This window comes from Pelophylax lessonae (assembly GCF_965119305.1).
Source record: "Pelophylax lessonae genome assembly, chromosome: 4".
Taxonomy (NCBI): Eukaryota; Metazoa; Chordata; class Amphibia; order Anura; family Ranidae; genus Pelophylax; species Pelophylax lessonae.
This window is the reverse complement of record NC_138771.1, coordinates 667,711,796-667,730,120: the sequence shown is the minus strand read 5'-3', so window position 1 is coordinate 667,730,120 and position 18,325 is coordinate 667,711,796. Positions and strand designations below refer to the sequence as shown.

The 18,325-nt window shown below is 45.7% G+C and overlaps 2 protein-coding genes across 2 annotated transcripts in view; both read right to left on the bottom strand.

The window, feature by feature from the left end:
* Positions 1-18,325, bottom strand: part of LOC309553083 (uncharacterized protein) — a gene marked incomplete at its 3' end in the record, with an annotated part of 78,767 nt that overhangs the window by 22,331 nt on the left and 38,111 nt on the right.
* On the bottom strand, positions 11,959-13,532 carry LOC309554207 (E3 ubiquitin-protein ligase TRIM21-like; the record flags this gene model as incomplete). Its single annotated transcript, XM_082255841.1, has 1 exon — positions 11,959-13,532. One exon carries the CDS (start codon positions 13,530-13,532, stop codon positions 11,961-11,963), a length of 1,572 nt encoding a protein of 523 aa, XP_082111967.1. The 3' UTR covers positions 11,959-11,960.

Below are 18,325 nucleotides of genomic sequence, written 5' to 3'. Positions count from 1 at the left end.
GATATCTCTGCGTTCTCAGAGAGAATACTATTTAGTTCAGATCTTTTATGGTCTATTTGTTGTCTGACCGTTTGTTCATGAAGGGTATTGTGGTTCTTGTATAGTTGTTGTAGTTCCTTGGTGAGTGCATTAATCTTTTTAGTGCGTTCTCTGTTTCTTTTAACCGCCAGAGTGATGAATGAATGCCTTATGAGTGACCCAGGTATTTGGTATTGTGGTGTCGTTGGTGGGGTTTAACAAGAAAAACTCCGTAATAGTGTCTGAGATCTCCTGAGATTCTAAAGTGCCCGATAACAAGGAGTCGTTAAGTCTCCATGAGAACGGTGTTGGGGAGAGACCTATAAATTTTGTGTTATATATCACCATGTGATGGTCGGACCATACGCATGGATATATATCTGCTCGGATAGAATTAGCTAGGATTACTTGTGAGCAAAAAATTTAATCTAATCTTGCAGACGAATTGTGTGGGTTTGAATAGAATGTGAACTCTTTGAAGCCTATATTTAGACATCTCCAGGCATGTTACTAAGTCTTCGTTCAAGGGCTTTTGGGAATGTCTTGGACCCAGATGAAGGGTTACTTCTACCCATGGTTGGATGAGCGACCATGTTGAAATCTCCTCCTAGAATTATATGTGAAGAGTGATAGTTTTCCAAAGTGTTAAAGAAATCTAGGAAAAATTGTGATGAGACATCATTTGGAGCGTAGATGTTGGCTATAGTTAGTTCCTTTCCCAAGATGCGCCCCTTTATAATCAGATAATGACTTTCAGTGTCTTTGCAGACCTCCTGCACTTCAAAAGGAAATGATTTGTGAATAAAAATCGCTACTCTATTTTTTTATGAAAATGTAGTATAGAAGGCTTAATTAAAAGATTTATGGAAGAATTTTGGGTGATTGCCTTCAGCAAAATGAGTTTCTTGGAGTAGCATGATTTTAGCGTTATGGCGTCTATATTGATGAAATGCTTTTCTACGTTTGTTAAGGGAATTAAAACCCTGTACATTATGCAAAATTCATTTAATAGTAATTTTTAAGGGGGATTTTTGATCTCTGGTGACAGGTTATTGGGGTGGTAGATAACTGCAATACCCTAGTTAGGGCATCAACCGTGATGGAGGTCTGCAAAGCTGATAAGGGCGCACCTTGGAGAGAGAGGACTCTGTCATGTGGTACAATTAGTACCTGTGTCCAGGTGAGGCTTGGCTGAGCACATGACCGAGAGAGAGGTTTTATGTATATGAATCTGATGAGATTAATGGACTCGAATATAATCAACAATAATAAAAAATATTTAATTAAAAATAACAGAATAACGAAAACATTAGTGCAATGGATCAGTGAACCAAATAGGTACTGATAAAGTAACAACAAAAGTAGAGGAAATCGTCCTCTTAAACAGCTGATTAAGAGCCAGTAGAACAACAAGACCAAAGGGAGTCTCAGTGTGGGAGACAACTGGGCAGTGACCGCACTGTGTGGACTGGTGGCTGGCAATCGGCTGAGTGGGTACAACATGTACAAGCGCGGGACATCACATATGGCCATTAGTATATAAAAAAAAAATTGGTGCAATAATAGAAACCATTTGAACCTGGGAAAGCCTGAATATTTTGTATAAAAAGGGAAAAATGAAGAAAAAAAAAAGAAAAAAACAGAAAAGGTGGGGATGACTCGCCTCCTTATCCACCCATTGGGAAGATGAGGTTTACGTTAACATTATAGGAGGACTTTGTAGTAAGCAATAAGGGGTGTGATAGCTATAGTGTCCATTAGATGGCAGTAAAACAGCATAAATCCAGGTTTAAAACCAGGTTTTAGAATACCCTGAGGTCTTTTCGAAAGAATGTAAATAATACTTGCATAGCTGAAAAAAGCCTCTAGGTGTCACCAGCCGTCCAAAAACGTGGAAGATGAAGCGATATAGAGTTTCTGTAAAGGAAAAAGAAAAAGCAAACCAAAAGGGAAAAAATTATAAAGTTAATGATTTAAAGGTTTCTCAGGAGATTCTTGAATTGCCGCATAGTTTATAAAAACTTTTAAGCGTTGGGATGTGTTGGAGAGATTAAAGACCCGTGAAAAAAAAAATGAAGTGAGCCTAATTGGGTATCTTCAGCCTATGTCGTTGCGTGTTCTTCTGCGTCCTCTTCTAGAAGCAGCTGTCTGCCATAATGGTGATGGGCGAGGTGATGGACGAGGTGACGGAGGGGGCAGGAGCTGCAGTGGGATCAAGCAAACCCAATTTGATGAGTGTTTCTTGTCCTTCCTGGATGTTGGTGACAACGTATGTAGATCCGTTATGGGGGATGATCAGTTTGAAAGGGAAACCCCATCTGTAACGCAGACGGGCGGATTGTAACACTGTGGTGATTTCCTTCATACTGCGTCCCAAGTTGTGTCTTTCCCTTTTTATCATCTGATGAAAGATGACAATTCATACCAGTTTTTGAGTATTTTGCTAACAAGGACCGGGCGATTGCATAAGGCCCTAATCCTGACAAATCCTCATCTTCCCCCTGTTCATCACGGTCACTACTCTGGGGATTTGACTTGTGTGACAGTTTCTGCTTCTCCCTACATTGAAGTGTTACTTGGAAAGATTTCTTCATTGAAGTCCTTGAGGGGTCATATTGCAAAGAGAGTTGGCTTGGGGGATGGTACATTCTAAATACCACTGCCCAAGCTGCTAAGAGCAGTCCCACCTCCAGAGCAGCACCATGTAACATGCAAGCGTCTGGTTGGATTACCTGTCCACGCCTTAACTTAATAAGGGACCCGTGGAAACAATCAACTTTAGTTAAGTATTCTTGTTATATTTTCTTTATCTGTATCTGTCATTACTTTTAATAAATGTTGTACTTTCAAGTATTTGTGTGATCTCTCTCTGCACGTATTGAACACAACCCCAAAAACGGGACAAAATACTTGTCCAGCAGTGGCGTAGCGTGGGTTGTCAGCACCCGGGGCAAGGCAAATAATCCCCCCCCCCCCCACCCCGTGGCCAATCAAAACTTAAGACTGTAAATATCAGTATCTACCACCCTCCTTACATCAGTGACAGAGAGGGGGGAGAGAGAGAGATGGATGGAGGAGTTTGTTTTCTTTTAGGTACTGCAGAGGTCTGTACTTGCTCTATACCTGGGATTATGGGGTGTCTGATTTTAGTACATAGGTCTAATCTGCACTGTGAAGTTTACGGTAAGGACTCATTCACACAAGTGGTTGGGGGATAGTGAGACTCTGCAGTGGGATCTGCACCTTTACTAAACCGATTCACTACTCCCTTTAGCTAGAGGCCGCCATTGGAGGTGTATATACACTGCAGCACTTTGCAGCAGGAGTTATACCCCCTGTCACTTTCTGCAGTGAAAGGGGTCACTCTGCAAGCGCTGCACAGCCACAATCAAAGGGTTAGGCAGGCAGTAAGGAGGTAATACAGCTCTTCCTCACCACCTGTAAAATGCTCTTTAAAGAGCAATCTGAATGTAGGTCACTCTTCAGAGCACAAAGCTTGTGGAAACTTAGGGATGCCCAGAACAGAGCAACCATTCCCACAGAGAGAATGTCACCACAGAAAAAGACCACACCCCACAGAAAAAAAATGAACCCACAGACACCTTGCACAGTCACTGCACCCCACAGACACACTGCACCCCATAGACACACCACACCGTCTGTGCACCCCACACAAACTCACCACTCCCCACAGACACACCGCATCACACAGACACATCACATAGTCACTGCACCCCACTGACACACAGCACCCCAGAGACACAGCACACCATCACTGCACCCCCCAGGCACACCACATAGTCTGCACAGCACACCACACCCCACAGGCACACTGCACCCCCACAGACACACCGCACAGTCACTGCACCCCACAGATACACCGCACCCCCACAGACACACCGCACCCCCACAGACACACCGCACAGTCACTGCACCCCACAGGCACACTGCACAGTCACTGCACCCCCCCCCCCCTTCTGGACTGGTCCTTCTCCAGATAGTACAGGAGGACAAAGGTAAGTCACAGCTGAAGGTACACACCAGCCATTTACACAGCATGCAGTGGAGAGTCTCCCTACCATGTGCCTGGCGGTGTTGTTCAGGAGGGAACTCAAAAAGCTGCTAAGATACATGATCACTCACTGCCACTGATTTGAAAACAGCGCGCAGGAGGTCTGGTTTTTAACTGAGAAAATGCACAGCCTGTGCAATACTCCTCCACTCTGCCCGCCCGCCCCTTCCAGCAGATACATGGCACACCTCCCCAATTGCTAACTCCTATTGCCACAGTGGCTGGACAGATGGGGCAGGGAAGGCTCCTGCAAGTCATGGGAGACTTGTCTGTAGATAGACTAGAAAGAGAGAGGATAAATTGGCAGACAGAGAGAACAAAATATATTGCTAGATAGATATGTAATAAATAGATCCTCTTTCTCTCGCTCTATGAAACAGTTCTGAGAGTTCAGAAGATCAGAGATGAATAATTTTGCTATGTAAATGGCATTAGTAATCCTTTATACATGTACAGTTTACTAACAAGAAATAATAAAGACAGAGGAAAAAAGGTGTGTATTAAGAATTGTAAGCAGTCAACTTCTATTGGGAAATACCTTTTTGTTAAGCTTAATATTTTATTTCCTTACTAACACACATATCTGCTGATTTATAATAGAATTGGTAAGGGTGAGACAAAGAATATGATTGCTGAGTGTTATGTTGGTGTTCATACCTCTGTATAGGAGGAGGGTAGAGGAGGACGGATCGCACAGTCCGATCTTCTGCTGCTGTTTTCTGTATGGCTCCTCCTGTCACAGGCGGAGTCTATTTCATATCCTTCCGCCTGTGACAGAGCCGGAACTATACAGGAAGCAGCGGCTCTGTCACTGACATTCTAAGTCTCCTGCAGCAGCTGGGAGATCACACGGCACTTGCAGGAGACTTAGGATGTCTGGTAAGGTGACAGTCTGCAGAGACAAAACTGCACCCCTCTGAATATTGCGCCCAGGGCGGCCCGCACCGGCAGCACCCCCCACGCTACGCCACTGTTGTCCAGTCAAACAATTTGTGTAAGTCTGCCATCTTAACTATATACATCTTGTTAATTATTAAGATCCTCCAACGTTTAGTACAGAATAACTGAAAATGATGATTTATTTGTCATGAACATCAACATGAGAGGTGACAATGACAATTATAAGAGGATAACCACATGACAAGGCATTGATATTCTCATGGAGTAACTAGACAACCAAACATTGTAAAGAAGATTCTTAATGATGAAAGCTTATTGAGTCCTAACATGAAACTCCTTTCCTGAGATATATGAGTGTATCCAATTATTGTTAAATTATGATTCCATTACATACAGTATAAATACATTTTATATTTATTGTTCAGCATTGAAAGCTTTGATCTGTAGCAGTAATGATCTTTGTCTGTTTTCTTCTCTAGATTTGGAGGGTAAAGTCTTTGTCTTCCCCAAAGAAACCTACACAGCTCATGTCATTCTAAGACCTACAATTACAAAGCCATTGCAGAAAGTCACCATTTGTCTACATTCTTAAACCGACCTTTCCCGCCCCTATACACCCTTCTCTCTTACTACTCCGGGGAAGGACAATGCCTTTCTTATATACTTACAGCCTCCAGACATTTGTTCTATACATATCAACCAGGAAGCCACAAATTTTAAAACAGTCTCCGAATCTTTGGACTGGAGACACATCTGTGTGACCTGGGAATCCGACACTGGAGTGATCCAACTTTGGGTCAATGGGAAACTCTACCCTGGAGGAATCTCCATGAAAGGGTCTTCTATTGCAGCAGGAACCAGTATTGTTCTGGGGCAGGACCAAGACTCTTTTGGTGGAGGCTTTGATGCTAAGCAGTCATTAGTTGGTGAAATAAGTGCTTTCCACATGTGGGATCATGTCCTGTCTCCAGGAGATGTACAAATGGTCATCTATGGTTATCTCCATGGAAATGTAATCAATTGGAGGTTTCTAGTCTACGAAATCAAAAGAGAAGTTCTTATCCAGCCCAAACCTTAATGTCAGTCTTATAATATACACCTCGGGGTTGATTTACTAAAGGCAAATAGACTGTTCACCTTGCAAGGGAATTTTCCTTAGTGTATGAGGTGCATCTCTGCTGACTTCCATCATTTGGTTTGGAGCCTTGTGGCCTAGAACTCCGACACTGAAATAATCCAACTTTGGGTCAATGGAAAATTCAGAGGTGAACTTCCATCATCCAATCATCTGCAAGTAAAAATACTGATATTTTCCTTCCCTGCATGTGATTGCTTTGTTTTAGCAAAGTGAATTGTCACCACATTGGCTAAGTTAAGTGAAAATTCTCTTTCAAACTGAACCACCTGTTTGCCTTTAGTAAATCAACCCTTCTGTTCTTAAAATGCCCCCAACTACTGGATCTGAATTACATTATAAATGATAATTTGTTTGTCATCCACAACAACAAGGAGAGTCCTCATATACTCAACTGTATATATACACTATATTACCAAAAGTATTGGGACAGCTGCCTTTATACTCACATGAACTTTAATAGCATCCCAGTGTTAGTCCGTAGGGTGCAATATTGTGTTGGCCCACCCTTTGCAGCTATAACAGCTTCAACTCTTCTGGGAACTCTGCCCACAAGGTTTAGGAGTGTGTCTATGGGAATTTTGACCATTCTTCCAGAAGTGCATTTATGAGGTCAGGGACTGATGTTGGAGAGGAGAGAAGCCGTGGCTTGCAGTCTGCGCTCTAATTCATCCCAAAGGTGTTCTATCGGGTTGAGGAGCAGGCCAGTCAAGTTCCTCCACCCCAAACTCACTCATCCATTTCTTTATGGACCTTGCTTTGTGCATTGGTCCAAATCATTTGATGGAGGGGGGATTATGCTATGGGGTTGTTTTTCAGGGGTTGAGCTTGGCCCATTAGTTCCAGTGTAGGGAACTCTTAAGGCATCAGCATACCAAGACATATAGGACAATTTCTTGTTCCCAACTTAGTGGGAACAGTTTGGGTAAGGCCCCTTCCTGTTCTAACATGACTGCGCACCAGTGCACAAAGCAAGGTCCATAAAGACATGGATGAGTGAGTTTGGGGTGGAGGAACTTGATTGGCCTGCACAGAGTCCTGACCTCAACCGATAGAACACCTTTGGGATGAATTAGAATGGAGACTGCGAGCCAGGCCTTCTCACCCAACATCAGTGCCAGTCCTTACAAATGCGCTTCTGGAAGAATGGTCAAACTTTCCCATAGACACACTCCTAAACCTTGTGGACAGCCTTCCCAGAAGAGTTGAAGCTGTTATAGCTGCAAAGGGTCAGCTAATTCAATATTGAACCCTACGGACTAAGATTGGGATGCCATTAAAGTTCATCTGCGTGTAAAGGCAGGCGTCCCAATACTTTTGCTAATATAGTATAGGTCTGAATGGGTTCTAACTATACAAAATGTTAACAATTGTGCAAGAATCCTGTATTATTGGTGGTGATTGTTCAGTGATGGTGTACCAATTAAAATCCATTATAAAAGTGATCCAATAGAATTCTATTGGGGATCCATTCTATGGGGACACATTATATTGGGGACACATTGCAGTTCTAGTAATCATACATTATTATAGTGATATCATTATATAAGTTATAAATCCCATTTTCTTCTATCATTAGTAAATCTCGGGATCATTTCTTCATATGTTTCCTCTGAGATTTTTCCATCGATTTTCATCTCTTTCTATCTATTTGTAGATCTATTATTCATTTCTATTTCTTCACACAATAAAATCATCAATAGAATAAACTCATTGTAAATGTATCAATAATAAGGAATCAGACCGTTTACACATTATAATCCGATAGATAGATAGATAGATAGATAGATAGATAGATAGATAGATAGATAGATAGATAGATAGATAGATAGATAGATAGATAGATAGATAGATAGATAGATAGATAGATAGATAGATAGATAGATAGATAGATAGATAGATAGATAGATAGATAGATAGATAGATAGATAGATAGATAGATAGATAGATAGATAGATAGATAGATAGATAGATAGATAGATAGATAGATAGATTTGTTTTTAAAGGGCCAGTGCACCTCTATCTGTAGTTTCCACATTGGGTCCCTCGGCAGCCATTTCTCTACTATGACATCACAGCTCGGACACAGACAATAAGTCATATTACACTCTGTGCTCTGTCTCAGGTCCGGCACTCTTCACAGTTCTTCACCGTCCCATCTCCCTATACACAGTGCTCAAGTACTGGGAGGAGCCATTTAAATGAATGCCCCACCCCCTTCTGCAGGTGACACAAGAGCCGTACACACACCCACTTATACTTTCCTTTGTTGTCCCTCCTTCAAAGTCCTCACTAAGTCCCCAGTTTCCCGGGTATGAGGGATCATGTGATCTTCTCCCAGCATACAGTTTTCAGGCCTGAGTGGCCAATCACAAGACTTAAATACTGTCACATGATAGAGGGGGTGACATCATCAGTCCTGTGTAATCTCTGACATAACCCACCATGTATCTTACCCGGGTGAGGACTCAGGGCTCTGATATGGATTAAGGGAGGGAGCTATGAAAGTGGATAGAAGTAGGTTGGGGGGTGGGGGGCTGTGACTGCCCTAAGGGAGCAAATGACAGGGCCTCTTTAAGGTCATGTGGGACCCTAAAACAGCATGACACATATATAGGGTCCCTTAGTAATGGGACATACTTGGGGCCCCCAGGCAGTTCTGGGACAAGACAAAAAGGCCAACATGTGCCCCCACGAACTGTGAACTACTTCCGCAGCATAGATTGCAAGTCTTGCCCTTTTCTGTGCCCCTCCTGATGAAGCACCCAAGGCAGCCATCTCTTTTACTAAACCTTTGGCCCCACCCCCAGACCTTACAAAATAGGTGGGGACCCCAGACAAGGTTATATTATCCAGAATCCTGGCAAAGTGACCTATTTGTGGGCCCCAGACAATGTCAGGTACTGTGGGGCCCCAGGCCATGTGACATTTGTCCCCCAGCTTCCCTCTGAGGCTACAGATAAGATAAAGTGACAGATGAACCGCCGTCTTCTCCTCTCTCTCTTCTCCCCTCAGTGCCGAGTGTGAGACCCGGAGCAACCAATCAGAGGGTGTGACTGCAGGCAGCACTGTGATGTATATTACTGGTCAGCATGTTCCCCACTCTCACCCTCTTCAGCTTCCCGTCTATTCTCCGTATTAGCACACTAATGTATGAGGTGTTGCACTGATGGGCACTGATAGATGGCACAGGAGAGCAGTGATTAGCAGCACTGGAGAGCAATGATCAGCAGCACAGGAGGGCATGATTAGCAGTACTCATGGCCACTGATAGGTGGCACTGGAGGGCACTAATTAACAGTACTGATGGGTACTGATAGATGGCACCGGAGAGCACTGACTAGCAGCACTAATGGGCACTGATAGATGGCACTGGAGGGCATTAAGGGGACCGATGTCCCTCTAACAGAAGCCGGGTAATGGCTTTCTTATTTTCTCATGCTGACACGGTGAGGGAAAAAAAGCCGATGACCGGCTCCTGTTTACTCCTGTGATCAGCTGTCATTGGCCCACATGGTAAAGGGCCTGCTCTCATTGGCCCTTTACCCAATCAGTGTTCAGCTGAGTCCCAAGAGGCCGCACGGGCAGCACAAGAATGGGAGGACGTCCATGTACGTCCTCCCGGTATTTTAAACCAACGCTGTAGCCGTATTTCTGTAGCCGCCTAGTGCGGGCAACAAGTGGTTAAATCTGCCCAATAACAAATTTTCCCACCCAAAAAAGCATAAAAAAGGCAAAAAGCAAATTATGGTAAAAAAAAGCCGCAAAAATCACTGCAGAAATGTTTAAAAGAAAACTGCATAGATGTGGATGGAGCCTCAGGCTCAGTCACACTCATGCGATGCGGGAACCAGCGCCATTCCTATGCGGGTTCCCACATCGCACCTGAATCGCCAGCACTTCTCACTGACATCTGTGAACCGCTGCGGGTGTCAATGTAAAGTTAATGACCCCCCCGATCTGTGAACGCTGAGATGGTGCAGGAATCAGATTGCATAAGTGTGAACACCCATGTGATCCGATTCCAGTGCGGACCAAAAAAAAGGGTCCTGCGCTATTTTGGTGTGAATGCGATTTCAGACACACAGTTTGTATTGCTGAATTCGCATCGCACAGACATGGCTGTGATCTGCACAGCAATGATCACACAAGTATGAACCCAGCCTTAGAGAGATTTCCTCTCACTTCCTGTCCTGGTGACAACGGGACAAGGATGGAGGGGAATCTATAACAGGGACACAGACATATAAAATCTGACAGGGGCTCCAATCCTTCCCCTTCCTTACTATACTAAACATAGAATTCTTATTTCAGTCTGTCTTCCTGTTGGAGAGTTCTCCTCATTTCCTGTCTAGATAAATGTTGTCACCGGGACAGGAAGTGAGGGGAAATCTCTCTAATGGAGTCTCGGATAGAAGAATAACCTGACAGGGGATCTAATCCTCACCCACTCCGCCTAAAAACAGTCTGGGCTCTCTGATCACATTTCTTCTTTCAGTAGTAAATCTCCAGAATACTTCTTCATATATTTCCTCTCAGATTGTTACATTTATTACCATCTCTTTGTAGTATAGATTGTATGGAGGAGGAGGGAGGAGAGAGAGGAAGGGGAGGGGCAGAAAAGATGGGGAGGGGCAGAGAGAAGGGAGGGGAGAGAGGAGAGGGGACCTCATCCTATCCCACCACAGTGATTGCACCCCCCCCCTTTATGTCTGATCATGGTGCCCCCCATACAGAGGGACCACATGTGGGGGAGGAACGGGGAGGAGGGAGGGGAGAGAGGAGAGGGGACCTCATCCTATCCCACCACAGTGACCATACCCGACCCTCTATATCTGATCATGGTGCCCCCCCCCAAACAGAGGGACCACATGTGGGGGGAGGAGCAGGAAGGAAGGAGGGGAGAGAGAAAAGGGGACCTCATCTTATCTCACCACAGTGACCGCACCCCCCCTCTATATCTGATCATGGTGCCGCCCCCATACAGAGGGATCACATGTGGGGGTGTGAGGGGAGGAGCCGAGAGGAGGGGGAGGGGTAGAGAGAAGGGAGGAGAGAGAAGAGAGGTGACCTCATCCTATCCCACCACAGTGACCGCACCCCACCTTCTATGTCTGATCACGGTGCCCCCCATAGAGAGGGACCACATGTGGAGTTGTGGGGGGAGGAGCAGAGAGGAGGAGGAGGTGTAGAGAGGAGGCAGAGGAGAGGTGACCTCATCCTATCCCACCACAGAGACCACACCCCCCCCTCTATGTCTGATCATGGTGTCCCCCCCAAACAGAGGGAACACATGTGGGGGAGGAGCAGAGAGGAAGGGGAGGGGCAGGAGGAGGAGGAGATGGCTGATGTCACACACTGTGATAACCTTCTGCTTAAAAATTACAGAAAAATTATTAGATAGATAGATAGACAGACAGACAGACAGACAGACAGACAGACAGACAGACAGACAGACAGACAGACAGACAGATAGACAGATAGACAGATAGACAGATAGATAGATAGATAGATAGATAGATAGATAGATAGATAGATAGATAGATAGATAGATAGATAGATAGATAGATAGATAGATAGATAGATAGATAGATAGATAGATAGATAGATAGATAGATAGATAGATAGATTTCTCACTGACCAATAGGAACATGTTCCTGGTACTCCACTATTTAGACAGATATTCTACCCAATCACAGCAATTGGTAAGAAATCTCACATTTATTTATAGTAGAAAAACTTGCAGGAAGCCACACCCACTTCTATATACTATTGGATGAATATTAAATGAATTCCACTTCTTCGTCTGACATCACCAGACTGTGGGCGGAGTTCTCACATCTCCCCCCTCCCCCTACATATCTTTATACAACCTCTCCATACATATAACCCAGCATGGAGGGGCTCAGTGAAGGTGGTGGTGAAGGTGTGGAGGTGTCGGATCGGGTCACACAGATCATAAAAGGAGATCCGCCCAGCCTCATAATCCAGATCTATCCTGACTCTGTTACTGGAGGGATTGGTGGGTAAGAGGGTCACTTTACTGTCATGTATCACCCAATACTGATTATCTTCCCTGTCCAATCCCCAGGACTTCTTATTATTTCCAATCCGTGACTCCTCCCCTCTCCTGTCTATACTGGGGTAACACATCCCGACTCTCCAGCTCTCTGACCCCCCGACATCCACATCCCAGTAATGTCTCCCTGAGGAGAAACTCTGACTGCTCATCACCTGAGACCAATCCTGGAATCTCTCTGGTGTTTCTGGGTGATTCTGGTTCCTATCTGACCTGGATACAGTTTTCCTGTCATCTGATATCTGTAGATAATTATTAGCTGTGTTTCCATCCAGTAATATGTCTGCAGCTTCCTGTATATAGAAATATACATTTACCTCTGTTATTATATCAGATAAACCTGTGTGTAAGACCCCCGCCACACCCAGACCCCCTCCATCATGGAGGAGTTCCTCATGTCTCTCTCTGTCCTCATTATCTCCATCCTCAGTATCACACAAGTCACCTGTGTCTGATTCCTGTAAGACAGTCAGTGGATCCGTCATGTTACACAGCTCCTCAATGTCCACCATCTTCCTGGACAGCTCCTCCTTCTTTATTTCCAGATCCCGGATGGAGATGGAGATCCGCTCTGCCCTCCCGGAGATCTCCCTCAGGACTCTCTTCTCCAGGTCTTCCAGACGTCTCCTGAGATCTCTAAACAGGGCAGTGACTCTCTCGGTGTCACCAGCTGCTTCTTCTTCTACTTTCCTCCTGTGCTCCTCCAGACTCTGGACTCTTTCCTCCATCTCCTCTCTCTTTGTCAGAAGTTTCTGCAGAACATTCCTCAGTGTCTCCTTCTTCTTCTCAGAAGCCTCATCCAGGGACTCCATCTCATGTCCTTTATGTCCTCCAATCAGACAGCAGGACACACAGATAAAGGTGTTATCTTTAATGCAGAAATACTTCAACACTTCCTTATGGACGGAGCATTTCCTGCTCTCCATGGACAAGGTGGGGTCACATAAGATGTGTTCTGGGGACTTTTTGTGGACTCTCAGGTGTTTATCACACAGATAGGCCTCACAGTGTAGACAGGATCTAACAGCAGATACAGGAGAATCCACACAGTAAGTACAGAAGACCCCGGACTCCTCTTGACCTGGCTGAGCAGACAGGAAAGTCTCTGCTATGTTACGTAGTTTCATGTTCGTCTGCAGTGCAGGACGATCCGGAAACTTCTCTCTGCATTCAGGACAGGAATATCCTCCAGACCCCCCCTGTGTATCCAGCACACCATCAATACAGACCCGGCAGAAGTTGTGTCCACATCTCAGGGTTACAGGATCTGTATAAATGTTCAGACAGACGGAACATTCCAGCTCAGCTCTCAGATCTGCAGACGCCATCGCTGACAGCAGAAGGAAGTGAACGTCTCTGATATTCTCTGAGTTTATCTCTAAGTTGTTTCATCGACCTTTGAACTTTGTTATAAACTGAAAAACATTTCACTCCTGGTTGGCTGTTCTTACAGGACATAAATACCAGAAACATGACATCTCTTTCTATAGTGAGGAGTCGGCTGATCACACTTTTCTCCCATGTTTTACTGACTCATCACTGCACTATGCAGGTTCCTGGTCAGTTTAACCACTTGCCGACCGCTCACATGGAGCGCACTGCGGAAAAGTGGCTCGTTCCCGTCCAGCGACGTAGACCTACGCGCTGGACTCCTCCCCCTGTAGGCGGCGCTCGCGCGCTGCCGGAGGCGCGCTCCCGCTGTTTTTATTCACAGCGGGAGTCGGGCCAGGGGAGGAGCAGCGGCAATCGCCGCTGCTCTGCCACGATCGTCGGGGAATCTAGTGAGGAGATCCGCCCGCCTGTGTAAACAGAGTGGGCGGATCTCCCAAGTGACAGGGAGTGACAGATCGGAGTGTTCAGCATAGCTGGACATCCGATCTGTCCTTCTGTCACTCAGTCACCTCCCCCCCCCACACGTCAGTAAGCACCAGGCATACATTAACCCCTCCCTCTCCAATAAAATTAACCCCTTCCCTGCCAGTGTCATTTTTACAGTAACAGTGCATATGTATAGCACTGATTACTGTAGTAATGTCACTGCTGGTACCCCCAAAAGTGTCAAAAATGTCAGTCAAGGGTCCGATCTGTCCGCTGCAATGTCGCAGTCCCGCAAAAAAATCGCAGATCGCCGCCATTATGCGTTAAAAAAAAAAACACCAAAAATGACAGAAATCTTTCCCTTAGTTAGTAAACGTAATAACTTTTGCGCAAACCAATCAAAATACGCTTATTGCGATTTTTTTTTACCAAACATAGGTAGCAGAAAAAAAATTGGCCAAAAATTTTTACATTTTTTTTGGGGGGAATTTCATATAAAAAAATGTTAAAAATATTGTTATTTTTTCAAAATAAACGCTCTTTTTTTGTTTATAGCGCAAAAAGTAAAAATCGCACAGGTGATCAAATAGCACCAAAAGAAAGCTCTGTTTGTGCGAAAAGAAGGACGTAAATTTCGTTTGGGTACAGCGTCGCACGACCGCACAATTGTCAGTTAAAGTCGCACAGTGCCGAATCGCAAAAAGTGGCCTGGACGGAAGACAGCAAAATCCTCCGGTGGTCAAGTGGTTAAGGAAGCCTTTTTCAACAGGAGAGTCCACACAGTGAGTACAGAAGACCCCGGACTCCTCCTGATCTGGCTGAGCAGACAGGAAAGTCTCTGCTATGTTACGTAGTTTCATGTTCTTCTACAGTGCAGGACGATCCGGAAACTTCTCTCTTTTTTCCAGCGGGAACGCAGTTCCAGCCCCTCCCCCACACAATGTATGTAATGGGAAGGGGTACTAGAGTGTGCCGGAGGGTCTTCTGATGCTGGTGGATTTATGGTTGCTGGGGGATCTGTTGTTGTGAGTGTCTCTGATTGCTGGGGAGGTTTATTGTCACTGGAGTGAGAAGGGTGATTCATTGTTGCTGGGAGGGATCTACTTTTGAGGGAGGGGTCTATGATTGCTGGCTCCTAAGAGATCTATTGTAGCTGGTTGGATCTATTGTTGCAACGGGTCTATTACTGACAAGGCTTTTTTCTCAAAAAATAGGTTTTGGAACTCACTCCTTCTGAGTCCCCCCTTGTCTCCGCCCTCTACCTACCTCTGAGGGCCGTCACTTGGTTCCACCCATACCCACCTCCCAGTACCGCCCCTTTTAGAGAATACAGAACCAAGTATCTTTTTGTGGTGCTAAATAATTTGTATAGAATTTGTTAATGATAACAAGAAAATCAGTAAAATAGATCCCCTGCAGCCAGCAATAATGGTCCCCCCAGCAACAATAGACCCCCACAAAACAATAGACTCCCCCAGCAACAACCAACTCCACCCCAGAAACAATAGATTCCCTGCAGCCAGTAATAATAGACTCCCCCACACAACAATAGACTCCACCCTAGCAAAAATAGATCCCCTGCAGCAACAATAAATCTGAGCCCAGCAACAATAGACCCCACACAACACTAGACTCCACCCTAGCAACAATAGATTCCCCCACACAACAATAGACTCCACCCCAGCAACAATAGATCCCTGCAGCAACAATAAATATGATCCCAGCAACAATAGACCCCACACAACACTAGACCCCACCCTAGCAAGAACAGATCCCCCACACAACAATAGACTCCCCCCAGCAACAACCGACTCCAACCCAGCAACAATAGATCCCCTGCAGCAACAGTAAAATCCCACCTCAGCAACAATAGATTCCACACAATAATAGACCCCACCCTAGCAACAACAGATCCCCCACACAACAACAATGGACCACCCACAACAAAACACTGAACCCAGCAACAAAGGTCCACCCCAGCAAAATTAGACCCCCCTCCAGCAGCAACAACAGATCTTCCATCAGTCAGCAACAATAGACCTCTCCCTCAACAGTAGATCCCTCCCAGCAACCTAAGACCTTCCAGCAACAATATATCGCCCACCAGAAACAATAGACCCTCGCACAAAAAAAAGATCCCCAACAGTGACAACAGATCCCCCAGCAGTCAGCATCAGCATATGACCAGTGCTGGAGGTGTGGGAACTTTGCAGGGAAAAAAGCCTGATTATTGATGGGGGGGGGGGTGTATTGTTATTGGCTGCAGGGGATCTATTGTATTGCTTTTCAGAGGTTGGGTAAGGGGTGGAGACAAGGGGTGATTCAGAAGGAGGGAGTATTTGCAGCTACAGTATCTCACAAAAATAAGTACACCCCTCACATTTTTGTAAATATTTTATTATTTTTTTCAAATTTCTTTATTGAACAAAAACCAGCATACAAAGTATGTATTAGAACACGAGTCCAGAATATAGTACATGAAACATCCGAACAAAATGTCTGCACAAAAACCAATATTACAGAATAGGGCAATTCAAATAGTACAACAGTGGCACTGTAGCAAAGAGTGGAATAACAAACCCCAGCATGACTTTACATGGGGCGTGAGTTGTGTCAGAAACGATGCTCATGTGAATAAATGGAACAGTAACCTTATGAGAACCAGAAGGATGATGTTCAGAAAAACTGGACCACGGAGGTCATATGCGGAGAACAGGTGTGGGAAGGGGAAAGACAGGTGGGAGGGGAGCAAGAGAAAGGAAGAGAAGAACAGGAGAGGTCAGGGGAGAGAGAAAGAAGGAGGATCAGTGCAGTGGAGCAACGGGTGAAACCTGTGGCTAACACAGGGTACATGGTTGGCTGATGGTGGGAGGGCAAGAAGTATTCATCCCGTGTGGGCGACCCCACCCCCAGTCAGACAATAGGCGAACCAGGGGCACCGTCCAGAGCCAGGCCTTCAGCAGACAGGATAAACGTGTTCCAGCATGCCCAGGTTTTGGTATATTTCTCTTTTCTACCCTGCGCAGTGAGCACCAAGTCCTCCAGATCATTGAGCCATTTGACTCTACGTAGCCAGAGTGAAATCGTAGGGGGAGAGGTGCTTTTCCAACAGAGGGTGAAGCAGGATTTTGTCGCATCAGTAAGGTGGCTGAGCACAGAGCGTTTGTACCGCTTAGGGGCAATACCCGTACAATGCAATAAGAAGAAGGCCGGGTCATCCGGGATGACACGTTCCGTCATCAATTGGGCGACCCTACGTACCTCCGACCAGAAGCCCCGAATCAAGGGACAATGCCAGAAAATGTGGGACATGGTGCCTCTCTCCTGCTGGCATCGCCAACACCTATCCGCCGACTCCGGGAAAATACGACTCAGTTTATCCGGGGAATAGTACCAGTGCATGAGAATCTTGTAGTTGCATTCTTGAATGCGGGTACATATAGATGACTTAAGGGAAAACCTGATAATGTTGCATCTTTCAGGAGCCGTAAACGTCTTCTGGAGCTCTCCTTCCCATTTGGAAATCCCCAGGAGGACGAAATCCTCGGACGGGAGGGAGAGGAGAGCATACAACTGGGAAAGAGTATGGGGCATATCACCGCGAGTGACTAGTAGTTGTTCCAGGGGTGTCAGGTCCCTCACGAACAGCGAAGGGGGCCCCATTTCTCAGAGAAGGTGGAGGAGCTGCAATGCTTGCCAACGAGTTAAGCGAAAGTTTCCTGTCGGCATGGTCAGCTGAGAGAGGGACAACCACTCTCGTCCCTCAAGAAAGTGGAAAACCTGGAAGGAGCCCTCCGCCATAAGAGCAGCAAATCTATCCCCAGCACACCCCGGGGGGAACCTCGGGTTCCCCAAAACCGGGAATAGCGGGGAATGTTTGTCCGAAAGACCTTTACTGACCACCACCGTAGCACACGACCTAAGCATTGGGCCAATAGTAGGATGACGCCTAACCTCCGCTGGGAGGTCCCGCAGAATCAGGGGTGCCCTTGACAAGCATAGCGAGAATAGGGAAACCTCCAAGCTCACCCACTGCTTCAGATCGGCGTGTCAAGCCCAGTCAATCCATCTTGTCAACAGGGCCGCCTGATAGTAGCGTCGGGGATCAGGCAGAGCCAAATCGCCATGTTTCTTAAGTAAGACGAGGAGTCGGCGAGCCAGTCGAGGCCTCCTCCCAGCCCAGACAAAGCACGTGAAAGTGGAGTCGACCTTTCTGAAGAAGGACGCTGGGATGAGGACTGGGAGTGTTTGGAATAAATATAGAAGTTTCGGGAGAACCGACATCTTCAAGATGTTGCAACGG